The sequence below is a fragment of the Physeter macrocephalus genome, chromosome 6 (genome assembly GCF_002837175.3).
Source record: "Physeter macrocephalus isolate SW-GA chromosome 6, ASM283717v5, whole genome shotgun sequence".
In the NCBI taxonomy this organism is placed as follows: domain Eukaryota; kingdom Metazoa; phylum Chordata; class Mammalia; order Artiodactyla; family Physeteridae; genus Physeter; species Physeter macrocephalus.
This window is the reverse complement of record NC_041219.1, coordinates 74,789,691-74,804,432: the sequence shown is the minus strand read 5'-3', so window position 1 is coordinate 74,804,432 and position 14,742 is coordinate 74,789,691. Positions and strand designations below refer to the sequence as shown.

Below are 14,742 nucleotides of genomic sequence, written 5' to 3'. Positions count from 1 at the left end.
GGGAGGGAGGGAGGGAGGGAGGGAGGGAGGGAGGAAGGAAGGAAGGAAGGAAGGAAGGTTGTAAGAAAATTAGAAAGTCTGTTTCTAAACTTTGGTGAGAATGACATTTGTCCTAACTTTCTCAGCTTTACTTAGGTAAAATGTTTTAAGTTTGAAAGAGAACTTCAAATTCCATGCCCAGAGATGGATACTAAGACACTTAAAAGGAGAAATCCCTTCAGTGAAAGAACGTTAACACACGTTCAGCTAGGCTGGTGGAGCACCAAGTTATTACTTGGTCATTATGAAAACAATACAGTTTCATATAAATTACCCACAGATCTCTCACCAATTTTTTCCTGCAAGATGCTCACTAGGGATGTCAATCATTATGAGATGACTTCCCATGTAGGCAGCAATACAATCTTAGCAAAGCAATGTCTTGAAAATTGGAGTAGGAAGGACTGTGGAGTGGTGCTCAAGGTGTGGGGCCTGATCCGCAGCAGCCCTCAGCATCCCCTGTGAGCTGGCTCAGATGTAAATCCTTGGGCCAAGATCTACTGAGCCAGAAAGTCTAGAGGCAGGGTTTGCCTGAGCTGCCACGTGATTCTGACACGCACTCGGTCACTGTGCTAGAGCACAAGAGGCCCTTTTCCCTCTCGGGAAAGCGAGCCCCACCCAGAGGAGTTGCGAACTGCCTACCAAGGGAAACAAGGGCACAGCTCCTCTCCCCAGCTCCTGCTTCTACTTTTGATCTAAAAATAACAGCTCTGAAGAAGCAATTCAGGTTTTAACCTGGAAAACATCTCTCCCTTTAAACTTCAACTACTCAGTCATTATGTCTGGAACTTTTTAAGATTCTTATACAATCCTCCTTGCTTTCTGGTTCTCTGCTATGTATCTGTCATCACGTATTTCCTCCTCCACACTGCATCAGTCCAAATCCTTTCACCTGCAGTCTTCTCTAACATCCCTAGAAAATTAATTCAGAATCACTTGAAAAGGGCAACATGGCAAGACATGGGGGTCGAGGGGGCAGGGGAAGTGTTGAAAAGAGTGGTGATGTTGGCAGCAGGGGTGACATCTCATGTTACCACACACATGTAAAAAGTTTGTCAAGCTGTAAAGATAAGTATAATATTGAGGATATAACTGGAAATTTGAACACCATGTATGTGACAATATTAAGGAATTATTTTAATGTTTATGTAATAGAGAGGAGCAAAATATTAATGGATGAAACCGTACGACACCTGGAATTTGCTTTAAAATAATAAAGGAGAGGGTTTCCCTGGTGGCGCAGTGGTTGAGAGTCCGCCTGCCGATGCAGGGGACGCGGGTTCGTGCCCCGGTCCGGGAGGATCCCACATGCCGCGGAGCGGCTGGGACCGTGAGCCATGGCCGCTGAGCCTGTGCGTCCGGAGCCTGTGCTCCGCAACGGGAGAGGCCACAACAGTGAGAGGCCCGCGTACCGCAAAAAAAATAAAAATAAAAATAAAAATAAAGGAGAAGGGAATAAGAGTAAAGATATAGATGAAACAAGATTAGCCATGATTTGATAATTGTTGAGATGAGTGATAAGTACATAGGGTAACACTATACTGTTCTGTCTACGTTTTTATATATTTGAGATTTTCCATAATAAAATATTTAAACTTTTTCATCCACATCTTCAGACAATAGGATTTTCAAACACCCTTGACCCTGATATAATTGGCTTAAATATTTTATTTTTCTATCATAACCTCAAGCATACCAAGGGCTCACCAAATATTTACAAACCAAATAAGAAAGTACTTGTTATTTTAACCACCCGCATAAACACAAACATATGCTCAGAAAATGGAAGAGCCTCTCACAGAGAGATGTAAGGCAGAGCATAAAAGAGGGCATATTAATGACTGTGTATTAGAAAGAGTGACTTCTCCTGTTCACAAAAATGAAGAGCCATAAAAGATGGTTAAATATTCAAATAAATGAAGCAGCAAGGAAAATAGGCTAAAATAAAAGGAAACGAACCTTTTGGCTCTATGCTATTGTTATGTAGGAATGATAACAAGAAGGGAGTTGATTTTAAAAGTTCATTACAATAAGCCAAGATCTTTTACTTCTTGAATAAAAGGATGTTGCTGCTGTTTGAAAAACTGATGTGGGTTAAATGTCAGTAAATCTGAAGATCTAGCAATAAATGGAAAGGATGGCCCATTTCCCTCTACCTACTATTAGTAGCTATTATGATGACTGCACAAAATTATGGATTTGCCCAAGGTCACTCAAGAAGTAAGATTTCAGTCCAAAACCCAAGTATGCCTCTCACTCAATTCAACAGGTATTTATCAAACAGCTATTATGCCCTGACTAGGACCACCAACTTTGACCAGGACCACCTATCTCATGTGCTTCTGGTCCAAATTATATGCCAGCCCCAGGACACCCACCCCCGCCTGCCTCTCACACTGCACAGCATACCCTTCTCTGAACACACCCTGCTCTCTTACCTCTGTGTTGTCATTTCTCTCCTTGCACCACCCCTTCTAAGCCCGGGGACACATACTTCCAAGACAGCTCAGGCATCCTTTCCATCCATCCACACACTTTCAAGACAGCTCAGGCCTCCTTGGGCCCTCCCAGAGCATCCTGGGTATGACTTCACGAGACCCCTAATTTTACAGCATCTGTCTCCTTGACTGCGCTGTGAGCTCCTTGATAACAGAGACTGTATTTCTGATCTCTGCATCCCCAGTGTCTCATGTGGTGGACATCAAATGCTTGCAGCACAAACGCATACGCCCCAGGAGCTCCTCAAACATGCACACTGTCATGTCATAACTATTCTTGCTCCTATACTCCCTGTTTTGGCAAATAGTGTGAGCTTCCTCTTAGCTGCACAGGCCAGAAACCTATCTTCTCACCTTAACTTTTAAGATAAATTTGATCACTGCTATCACCCTTGCTAGCTACAATCTCATAAAATGAATTTTCATGCTCTTCAAGAGGTAGGTGAACCAAATTCATTGTGCTACTCTGGAATGATGTTATTACTCCTATGAGTTTGCAGACTTAGTTCCCGATATGATGCAGAAATATCAGGGGGCCTGAGCAGGTTTCAACTTCTAATTTTTCTAACCAACTCTAACCTCTTCTTTTTAGGTCTTATAACTTGAGGACTCATCTCTCTCCTATTTTCCCACCCAGGTCTACCAACCTAGTCTTCGCTGGCCAAGAGATAAGCAGTTCTGGGATATGTGAGACCCAGAATTGCACCCCTAAGGAGGGCAGGGCTGGGTAACAGCTCCTCGAAGCTCTGAATGGGAGGGAATGGGCAAGGTGACTATATATAAGCACCCTCTAAAGGAGTATGCTATAAACCCCTAAGATTAAAAGGTAGTGAAAAAGTTTAGTAGACTATAATCAACATTTATTTTAATAAAATAGAAGACATCAGAATGTCTCACAAGAAATAAAAGTATTATTTTGTGAAACTTTTGATTTGGTTTTATGTATATACCTGCCTGCAACAAATACTGACTGAAGGCCTACCATGTGCCAGGTCCTGGAGGCAGAACAGTGGAAAAGACAAGCAAAAAAGACACATCACTCTGCCTTTAGGGAGCTGACATTCCAGTGGTTTCAGCGCACACATGAGCACTCGTGCATGTGCGTGTGTGTGTGTGTGTGTGTGTGCACGTCTGTAAGGACATGCATGCATATGTACTGCATCATGACGTAAGAAAGTGTATCTTAGGGCTTCCCTGGTGGCGCAGTGGTTAAGAATCTGCCTGCCAATGCAGAGGACACGGGTTCGAGCCCTGGTCCGGGAAGATCCCACATGCCGTGGAGCAACTAAGCCCGTGAGCCACAACTAGTGAGCCTGCGCGTGTAGAGCCTGTGCTCCACAACAAGAGAAGCCACGACAATGAGAAGCCCGCGCACCGTGATGAAGAGTAGCCCCCGCTCGCCGCAACTAGAGAAAGCCTGCAGACAGAAACGAAGACCCAACGCAGCCAAAGTAAATAAATTAATTAATTTCTTTTAAAAAAAAGAAAGTATCTTACACTGGGTCAAAAACATCTGACGATTACTTCTTTCTCTAAAGTGATGCTATTTAAAACATGGTCTATGAACTGGTGCTAGTTCACCAACTGTTACTGGTCTACTATGAGATAAGTATAGAAATTGAGAATAAGTATTCAGAAAATTTTATAGCAACTTGACGTTGCTGTGATATCCAATTACATGATAATTTTGCTGCCAAACCCAGTTATTTAAAAACTGAATTTTACAAAAAAGAATCCATGATGGATTGGAATAAGAAAAAAAAAACAAAAAAAAAAACAAAAAAACCTAGTCCTTCACCAGAGATGGTTGGAGAAGCACTGCTCTGGAGGACACACTGGGTGGGGTTCTGGGGAATAGGTGTGTACATGGTACTTTAATTGGGAACTGCAGCCACGGAGCACAGACAGAAGGGGTGACACACGCGCAAGAGAACCCCAACAAGTGGGGAGTACGGTTCAGGTTTATTCTTTTTCCATACATGTCAAATGATGACAATAATTAAATGGAAAGTAGAAAAGGGTTAGCACTGACAATGATATATGGCTAAATTCAGAAGAAGCGAAACAAAAAACATTTGTATTAAATTAACATCAATGGCAGTCACACATAGGCATACCTCGTTTTAATTTGCTTCACTTTATTGTGCTTCACAGATAGCAGTAGCTTTGTATTTTTTGTTTGTTTTTTACAAATTGAAGGTCTGTGGCATCCCAGTGTCGAGCAAGTCTATCAGCACCATTTTCCAACGGCATTTGCTCACTTCATGTTTCTGTGTAACATTCTGGTAATTCTAGCAATATTTCAAAACTTTTCTAATTATTGTTATATTTGTTATGGTGATCTGTGATCAGTGATCTCTGATGTTACTACTGCAATTGCTGTGAGGCACCATGAATAGCATCCATATAAGATGGAGAACTTAATTCATAAACGTGGTGCATGTTCTGATTTCTCCACTGACTGGCCTTTCCCCCGTCTCTCCTCCCTATTTCCTGAGACACAACAATATTGGAATCAGGCCAGTTAATAACCAACCCTACAGTGACCTCTAAGTGTTCATGAAAAGAAGAGTTGCACGTCTCTCACTTTAAATCAAAAGCTAGAAATGAGCTCAGTGAGGAAGGCATGTCGAAGGCGGAGGTAGGCTGAAAGCTAGGCCTCTTGCGCCAAACAGTTAGCCAAGTTGCGAACGCAAAGGAAAGCTTCCTAAAGGAAATTAAAAGTGCTACTCCAGTGAACACATGATGATAAGAAAGTGAAACAGCATTATTGCTGATATGGAGAAAGTTGCAGTGGTCTGGATAGAAGATCAAAGCAGCCACAACATTCCCTTAAGCCAAAGCCTCATCCAGAGCATGACCCTAACTCTTCAGCTCTATGAAGGCTGAGAGAGGTGAGAAAGCTGTAGAATTGCAGTTTGAAGTTAGCGGAGGTTGAAGAAAAGAAGCCTTCTCTATAACATAATAGCGCAAGGTGAAGCAGCAAGTGCTGATGCAGAAGCTGCAGCAAGTTATCCAGAAGATCTAGTTTAAATCATTCATGAAAGTGGCTACACTAAACAACAGATTTTCAATGTAGATGAAAGAGGGTTCTATTAGAAAAAGATGCCATATACAACTTTCATAGCTAGAGAGAAGAAGTCAAGGCCTGGCTTCAAAGCTTCAAATAACAGACTGACTCTCTTTTTAGGTGCTAAAGCAGTTGGTGACTTTAAGTGGAAGCTAATGTCCATCTACCATTCTGAAAATCCTAGGGTCCGTCAGAATTATGCTAATATCAACTCTGCCTGGGCTCTATCAATGAAACAACAAAGTATGTGACAGCACGTCGACATATGGCATAGTTCATTGAATATTCTAAGCTCACTCTCGAGATCTACTGCTCAGAAAAAAAGATTCCTTTCGCAGTATTACTGTTCATTGACAGTGCACCTGGCCACCCAAGAACTCCGATGGAGATGTACAATGATATACAACATTAATGAGATTAATATTGTTTTCATGTCACTAACACAGCATCCATTCTGCAGCCCATGGATCAAGGAGTCATTTTGACTTTCAAGTCTTATTATTTAAGAAATACATTTCATAAGGCTATAGCTGCCATAGATAGTGATTCCTCTGGTGGATCTGGGCAAATTAAATGGAAAATATTCACCATTCAAGATGCCATTAAGAACATCTGTGATTCATGGAAAGAGATCAAAATATCAACATTCAGAGGAGTTTGGAAGAATTTGATTTCAACCCTCCTGGATGACTTTGAGGGATTCAAGACTTCAGTGGAGGATGTAATTGCAGATGTGGTGGAAACAGCAAGAGAACCAGAATTAGGAGTGGAGCCTGAAGATGTGACCGAATTGCTGCAATCTCATGAGAAAACTTGAAGGGATGAGGAGTTGCTTCTTATGGATGAGCAAATAAGTAGCTTCCTGAGATGGAATCTGCTCCTGGTGAAGATGTTGTGAAGATTGTTGAAATGACAACAAAGGATTCAGAATATTACATAAACTGAGTTGACAAAGCGGTGGCAGCGTTTGGAAGAATTAACTCCAGTTTCAAAAAAAAGTTCTACTGTGGGTAAAATGCTATCAAACAGCATTGCATGCTACAGAGAAACCACTTATGAAAGGAAGAGACAATTGAGGTGGCAAACTTCATTGTAGTCTTATTTTGAGAAATTGCCACGGCCGCCCAGCCTTCAGCAATCACTGCCCTGATCAGTCAGCAGCCACCAGCATCTCACTGAGGCAAGAGCCTCCACCAGGACAAACACTACGACTCCCTGAAGGCTCAGATGACAGCATTTTTTAGCAATAAAGTGTTTTTTAATGAAGGTATGTACATTGGTTTTTTTTAGACATAATACTATTGCACACTTGACAAGACTATTGTCTACTACACTATACCATAGTGTAAACATAACTCTTACATGCACTGGGAAACCAAAAAATTCCTGTGACTCACCTTTTTTTTTTTCAGTATCTGCTTTAATGCAGTGGTCTGGAACCAAACTCGCAATATCTCAAATGTATACCTGTAAGGAACTACTTACATGTCTAACTACAATGCATCGCAGCGGCAAAACACGTATAATTTCTGATCTTCTCTGTTTTAATACAGCAATAAAAGCTATTATATTTTGCACTAAAATTTCATAGTTTGTCATTCACACACCATGGCCCAAAGCACACTGTATTTTTTTTTTTTTTTTTTTTTTTTTTGTTACGCGGGCCTCTCACTGCTGTGGCCTCTCCCGTTGCGGAGCACAGGCTCCAGACGCGCAGGCTCAGCGGGCATGGCTCATGGGCCCAGCCGCTCCGCGGCATGTGGGATCTTCCCGGACCGGGGCACGAACCCGTGTCCCCTGCATCGGCAGGCGGATTCTCAACCACTGCGCCACCAGGGAAGCCCTACACTGTATTTTAAAATGCAAGAATTTATCAGCATACCACACTGACTGGGAAGAGTGGTAAAAATTGTGGTCTAGGGAAGAATTTTGTAGAGAAATAAGACTAGAATAATTTTAAAGACTAAACTGTTTGTCTAGTAGGTAATTTCTATTGGTTTCTATTTCAACTGAGTGTCACTTACACTCTTGGCTGTACAGGAAGTGGAATGTCAACATTTTTTTTCTTTTATAGCATACATGCCTCTGGCCATAATCAGCAGTACAGAGATGTCTTCAGCTGTTGCAGAAAAAAAGAATGAAAACCAGACCCCTGAAATTATACAGTTGAAAGTACAAAATATATTCTTAACATTGTTATTCACTATTAAGATATTAAAAGACATATGGAAACTTTGTACAATTAATGAGGACTGAGCCAAGTAATAATAGGTAATATAATGCTTTTCAAGTTATTACTATTTCAGGTCTGTGTGACTAGCACTAATTGCTGCCGTGGGAGATGTGCTCAACGGAAGGATAATGAGAATCAGGAAAGCAAGGCCAAAATTTATTTCCCAACCCAAGGGTTGGCAAACTACAGCCCATAGGCCAAATCTGGCCCTCTGCTTGTTTTTGTAAATAAAGTTTCATTGGAACACAGTCACACTCATTGGTTTATGTAATCATCGAGGCAGCTTTCATGCTACAGCAGCAGATTTGAACAGTTATAACCACAAAGCCTCAAATATTTACTATCTGGCCCTTTGCAGGAAAAGTTTGCCGACCTCTGCCCCAAACCCTTTCCTATTTGCTCATTTTCCCATTGATTGAACAATATTTACTGAGAACCTATAACATATCGGGCACTATTCTAAGTGATGAGGGTATAGCAGTAAAGAAAAAGAAAGACAATGGAAAAGGAAAAAAAGGAAATAAAAAGTTGTTGCTCTGATGAAGCATACATTCTAATGGCAAGAAACCATAAACAAATAAATATTTTAAATATATAGTAAATCAGATGGTGAGAAATAATTTAGGAAAAACAAAGCAGGGAAAGGGGATAAAGATAACATTAGCTTACTATGTATCAGGCACTGTTTTAAGTGCTTTTCGTGTATTAATTCATTAAATCTTCACAATAACCCTACTGACATGATATTAGGTGAGAAAACTGAGGCACAGAAAGGGCACCCGAGTCATACAGCTCTAGAAAATGGATTTGAAACCAGAGCCCATGATCTTAATTGTACATTCTGCTGGCTCTCTGCGCAAAAAGGGAATGGCAGGGAGTTACCGTTTTAATATGATAATCGGCGAAGGCCCCACTGATAAAATGACATTGAACAAAGCCCTGAAAAAAGGTGAGAGAGAAAATCACGTGACTATACAGGAAGAACTTCCAGGTAGCAACAACAGCCAGTGCAAAGGCCCTGAGGAAGGAGAGTTCCATGTATTTGGTATTTGAGGCCCAGGTGGGGAGAGAGAGACTGAGAAGGGGAATTTACATAGAGTGAAATGCACAGGGCTTAACTATATGGTTTGATGAGTTCTGAGGAATGCACATACCTATGTAACACACCCCCTAACAAGATATCAACATTCCTATCACCTTGTCTATATTCTGATGGAAAAGCTAACAGAATTTGATACAGTGTTTAGGAAAAAGAAAGGACTCAAGCCCGTGGCCTAATCAATAGAAAGATGGAGAGGCCATTTACTGAGGCGACTAGCCGTCCCCTCCCAACCCAAGCATGACAAGCGCTCCTTCCATCCACCAAAGAAAGGAAGCAAGAAGAACTATAAAATTGTCATCCCCACCATCCTTTACGCTAAAGCCTAATGAAGTACCTGTATCTTGTACATGAAAGCTGTATGTCATGGCAGACTACCCACGGAAAATCCACAACCACAGCATCAAGTACTCCCATAGCACTTTTTTTCTTTTAACCTCTGTTACCAGGTACCATATGGAACCATGGGTTATCTCTACTAGACGCTATATTTACCTAAAGAAAAGGGATGTCTCTGGCAGGTAGGCTCACTTGACTAGGTCCATGGAACGTTGTCTCTACCAGACTAAGCTTTTTAAGAATTAAGGTCCCGCTCTTAATGATTTCTATACCAAGCTTAGCTCAGGACATATACTCAATACAGGTTTGATGAACAGATGAATAACCATTTGCTTGTATCTATCAACACAAAATTATTCATTAATCACCACCAAACGTGCTATAGACTACTGCATATTAAAGAACAGTACACTAATGGGCTTGTTTGGCTCTTTTATGTCTTAGATCAACAACCTAGATTTTTGTTTTCATTTTAATGAAAGTTCTGGCAACCCACAGCTTTCAGGAGAAAGGGAATGGGGGAGACAAAGAAGAAAAGTGGAGCAAGTAAAATATGTTCAGTTGCCTTAACAGGAATTTGAAAGCTTGCTCTCACCATAGCTATATGTTGAATGCCTACTGCTGGGCTACCAATAACCAATTTAATAGGGATTTTCCATACTTTGTCTGGTAGGACTAGTGCTTCAAAATGACATGGCTAATCCATACATTCATTCGTACACACATATACATGTTTATTCAAAGGATATTTATCAATCACCCACCATGTGCCAGTAAATATTCTAGGCACTGAGGAACTTTCATTCAAGTGACCATCCTCAATTTCTACCTTTGCTTTCCAATAAAATCCATCTCATGGACCTGGTTAGGTGAGCCTACCTGCCAGAGACATACCTTTTCCCTAGCCAACTTCAGCATCAGTCTTATTTTCAAGTGGCAACCCCAAACTTGGATATTCTCAGTGATTGAGGTACACATTCTACTTAACGTAGTGTTTGCTTGAGCTTAAAAACAAGGCAAAGGAATAATATATTTGTATATACATAAAAAAATATACTTTTTTACTATGTACTCATCAAAATACACTATTTTTACATAATATATTGATAAAAATAAAAATACATATAGCATTTGTATATTTGTATAAGTAGGAAACTAGACTTTTTTACTATGTAAAAGTATACTTTTTACATTTTTGCTGTTTATGCCATGTGTATTGAATGTCTTGGAATTATCTTAATCTCAGGATGCCTTCAAGTCCTGCCTTCTGTCAAATAGTAACACAGCATTAAAAATGTATTTCTCCTTATGAAACTCCTTGCTGTGTCTTGATTTCGTTGTACCAAGCACTGCTAGAGGAAGCTGGGTTGGCTCTGCTTCAAATGCCTGCTATCTAATCTCGAATGGGCACTTAATGTTACTCAACAATCCTTTTATTCGTCATTATTTCCCTCCCTATCACATTTCTCATAATGGCTGTCTCTAAAAATTCCTACTAAACTCTCCCCTGGTCTATTCCTATTCCTGCCCACCCTTAATCTCAGTAGATTACTTCATACCCTACCTTACTGAGAATCCCAGGGAACTCTCCTCTATCTGAAATTTCTGTGTATACTTACTTGCCTGTTCCCGGCTCTTAGCCTTCTGTCATGGGAAAACTCTCCACCGTGTTCTTGATACCACCCCAACCTTTTCCATATTCATCCCCTCATTCTCTCATACCTTCAATCTTTTCTAGTCATCTGTTTCCTTCCACTCCGCCAATAAACATGTTAAAAACCTTCTAGACCTAAAAATCCCACCCAAAAAACAAACAAACAACTCTCACATTCTTTCCGTCACCCTTCATAAGTTACAGACCTACCTCTGACTCTTCACAATTGTCCCAGGCCTTCCTCTGCTTAGAGACAGTCAACAGCTCAAGTTTCTGTAAATAAAAAGAAACCAGCCAGAGACCGAACCTCTGGGGTAGAAATCTATGTTTTAAAGGAAAGCTGAGATGGTTGACAGCCTTACTGATATATTTATTTCTTATTTAGTAGAAATTTTAGAATATTCCACTTCATCTTAATAGTAAAGATTACTAGGCCCATTCACACACAGTCAGAAAGGGCCTTTGACCTTGGTCTCCTTCCACATTGCTACAGGCTCATAGACATACAGATGATGATGATGTCATGCAGTATCTAAAGAGCCCGAAATTCTGCTTCTTGCAGGGATGGGTAGTTTTATTAGCAGATTGCTGATATTACAGAATATGTCTAAGAAGAGACAAAGTCTGACTCATTTAGTAGAGAGAGGAGAAAAGCTCCCATTCATCCTGGTCCCCTAGGCTAGGAGAAATGAAAAATAGGTTGTGTCTCAATGCCCAGAAGCCTAAGAAGGTACATACCAGTGACATTAACATATAACATGTTTGGGAACGCGGGGAGGAGCAAGTTTAAAAATACAGATAGGGGCATACAAGTGTGACAGGAGCCAGGAGTCTACAGAGAGAGAGGCTTGGCAGATACGTCCATCTTCCAGAAACTGGGAAACGCCTTGAGGAGAAAAGGAAGACATCCTTCACCTCAAGAACCTACATATCCAAAGGAATCACTGGACAGTGTCAGAATGACCTGCCAGAAAATTCTGCTGTAAACTCCTGGAATAAACAGTCAGCCCAAAGCACTGGAGAGCTGTAAGTGTCAAAACCACTCAGCTAAACAAGGCTTATGTGGCAAATAAAGGCTATGCATGAGTGGTGTAGCCAAAACAAGTGTCAAGTAAAAACACACCACAGATCAACATGTTACAGGATTTTAAATCCTCCGAACATGGAATGGGTTAGATGTTTTACAGGTCACGGACTTGGGTGGAAAGGGCGTGGCCGAAGCCCCCTTATTAAAGGTGCTGCTCTCATATCTATTTTCATTTATCTAACACTTTCTGGCCTAATGACTCATGAAATATGAAGGAGAGAGTGCACTGTTAACTGAAGAAGCAACACTGCCGACACAAAGGTGCTCTGTTGGGTACCGAAAAAGGGTGAAAATTCAGCTAAGTTACAGATTTTCTCTGGTGATTTAAGGAAGATTCCAAAATCAGTATAGCTAGATTTCTGAGGCTCATTTGTTATCAAAGCTCAACTATAAGTGGTGGGATGGGTTAAACTGTGTCTCCCCCCAGATTCATATGTTGAAGTCCTAACCACAGTTCCTCAGACTGTGACCTCATTTGGAGAGGCAGTCTCTACAGACATAACGAAGTTAAAATGGGATCATTCAGGTGGGCCCTATTCCATTCTGACCGGCATCCTCATAAAAAGGGAAAATTTGGACAGACAGATGTGCATAGATGGAAGATGATGTGAAAACACAAGGAGAAGACGGTCATCTACAAGCCAAGGAGAGAAGCCTGGAACAGATCCTGTCCTCAGAAGCCTCCAACCCTGCCAAACTCTGATGCTGGACTTTCAGCCTGCAGAATAAAGAATAAATTTCTGAGAAATTTCTGTGAGAGTAAATTTCTGTTGTTTAAGTCATCCAGTTTGGGGTACTCTGTCATGGCAGCCCTAGCGAACTATCACAAGTGGTGAGGCCTAACATGAGATGCTGGGCTGTGGCAGCAGCAGATTGACCGTCCGCCAGGGATAACAGGACCCATGATTACAAAGGTACAGGGCACCCTAGGAGGCAGAGTTTAGGGCTCAGCTGGCCTGAAAGGCCCAGCTACAGCTCTGTATAGAAGATTGAGTTTTCTAAGGCCGTGATGTGCTGGTCATGTTATGCTCTTTTCAGTAACAACATTCAACAACTGCCTTTATGACCCAGTAATGAATATGATACACTAATTCAATTAGATACAGCATATTCAGCAATTGCAATGTCATAACAAACACTTACAAAATGACTGCTTGCTCCGAGATTCAAATTCTATTCCTACTGAGAGACCCAGCAATGACCTGCAGGGAGCATCCATTAGTCGTTTGAAATTACAAAGGTATCAAGTATGCATGGTTGTTTTTCATACTTTCTTATACTCCTCCCCAGATAAGATTTAGGCACTCCCATACATCTGAAAAAAGACAAACACCCCCCGAATATTCAATACTGACTTTTAAAACAAGAAACAAAACTGCCCCCAAATCAAAAGCAAAATTATCCTAATATGTCATATGTCTTCAGTGTTTGTTCAGGGAGAGGTCTATGCTAGGATCCTGGCAGAGGACACGTGGATATATAACATGTACATCAAAGCAACCTAGGATTGAGGAATAGTTCTGTACCAACAATGAAACTGCTTAATAAAACATGCAATTTAGATTTGTATTAAGATGACTCATGCCCAGCAAGAATTAGGTCTCCCCCCATCTCATCTGCCGCCAGCTCTCAAATGCTTCAAGTCATTTTCACAAGAGCAAACACATCGTATGAAAGAATGCCACGCCTCTCTGATGAACTGGAGGCCCTCCTCCACATAGGAAAACCAGTCTTGGGGCTTTACGTGTTCAGTTTCAAACTTAGACGCAAGCTGATAGTGACATTCTAGATTGTAAATCACTCCTGGTCTTCAACTATGAGATGAGGCTTCTGATCAGGCAGCACAGATGTAACCATGCTGGTTTAGAAAGACATGTACATGTTATCCTGGTCACGCAAAGAACAATTTCTATAGCTCCATAGGAAAAGCCTTTTCATATTTACAATTATTATTAAGTCACTGGGCTATCAGGAATTTCCAGAAGTGGTCCAATATTCTGCTTCTAAATAGGACAAGCAGACCTATTTTAATTTGGAGATGAACCAACTGACATCTTCAAGTCAGGGTCATCATTCTGGCTGTGCAGGTTGTGTCCTGTACAGGATGCCCTGCCCTGGTGAGTGGAGGCTGAAATCCAGCCGGTTTCAGGCCCAGGTGCTGTGTCTCCCTGGAGGGCCACCATTTTCTAATTGCACAAAAGCTCTCTTAGGACCAGTGCCACATTCACCTTCTCTGTGGATACCCTTGGGATACAGGTCTATAATCACCTCAGCAAAGAACAGTGGTTTTATGTTTAGTACAGGAAGTGACACAGTCAGTGGGACTGGAGTTTAAAGAATAAAGGGGAGTGGCTCAAAATGAGGAGACATTGGCTGGGGCCATGTCATGCAGAGGGATGACACTGAAGGGTATTAAGCATAGCGATGACCTGATACAATTTGTGTTTCTAAAAAAATGACTCTACTACCCAAAGCAATCTACAGATTCAATGCAATCCCTATCAAACTACCACTGGCATTTTTTACAGAACTAGAACAAAAAATTTCACAATTTGTATGGAAACACAAAAGACCCCGAATAGCCAAAGCAATCGTGAGAACGAAAAATGGAGCTGGAGGAAGCAGGCCCCCTGACTTCAGACTATACTACAAACCTACAGTAATCAAGACAGTATGGTACTGGCACAAAAACAGAAATACAGATCAATGGAACAGGATAGAAA

At 41.2% G+C, this 14,742-nt stretch overlaps 1 protein-coding gene across 13 annotated transcripts in view; it reads right to left on the bottom strand.

The window, feature by feature from the left end:
• PPFIBP1 (PPFIA binding protein 1) overlaps positions 1-14,742 on the bottom strand; it is a 189,179-nt gene that overhangs the window by 74,712 nt on the left and 99,725 nt on the right. For 10 of the 13 annotated variants that reach the window (XM_028491124.2, XM_028491125.2, XM_028491128.2 and 7 more), the window contains 2 exons: positions 11,143-11,241; positions 7,632-7,726 (listed from right to left, as the gene is read on the bottom strand). The exons of 1 other annotated variant lie outside the window; for it this stretch is intronic. In XM_028491124.2, coding sequence (XP_028346925.1) covers positions 7,632-7,665 — 34 coding nt within the window. In that variant the 5' untranslated portion in view covers positions 7,666-7,726; positions 11,143-11,241. The remainder of the gene's footprint in view (positions 1-7,631; positions 7,727-11,142; positions 11,242-14,742) is intronic. 2 more of the 13 variants (XM_028491130.2, XM_055085534.1) reach the window with 2 other exon arrangements.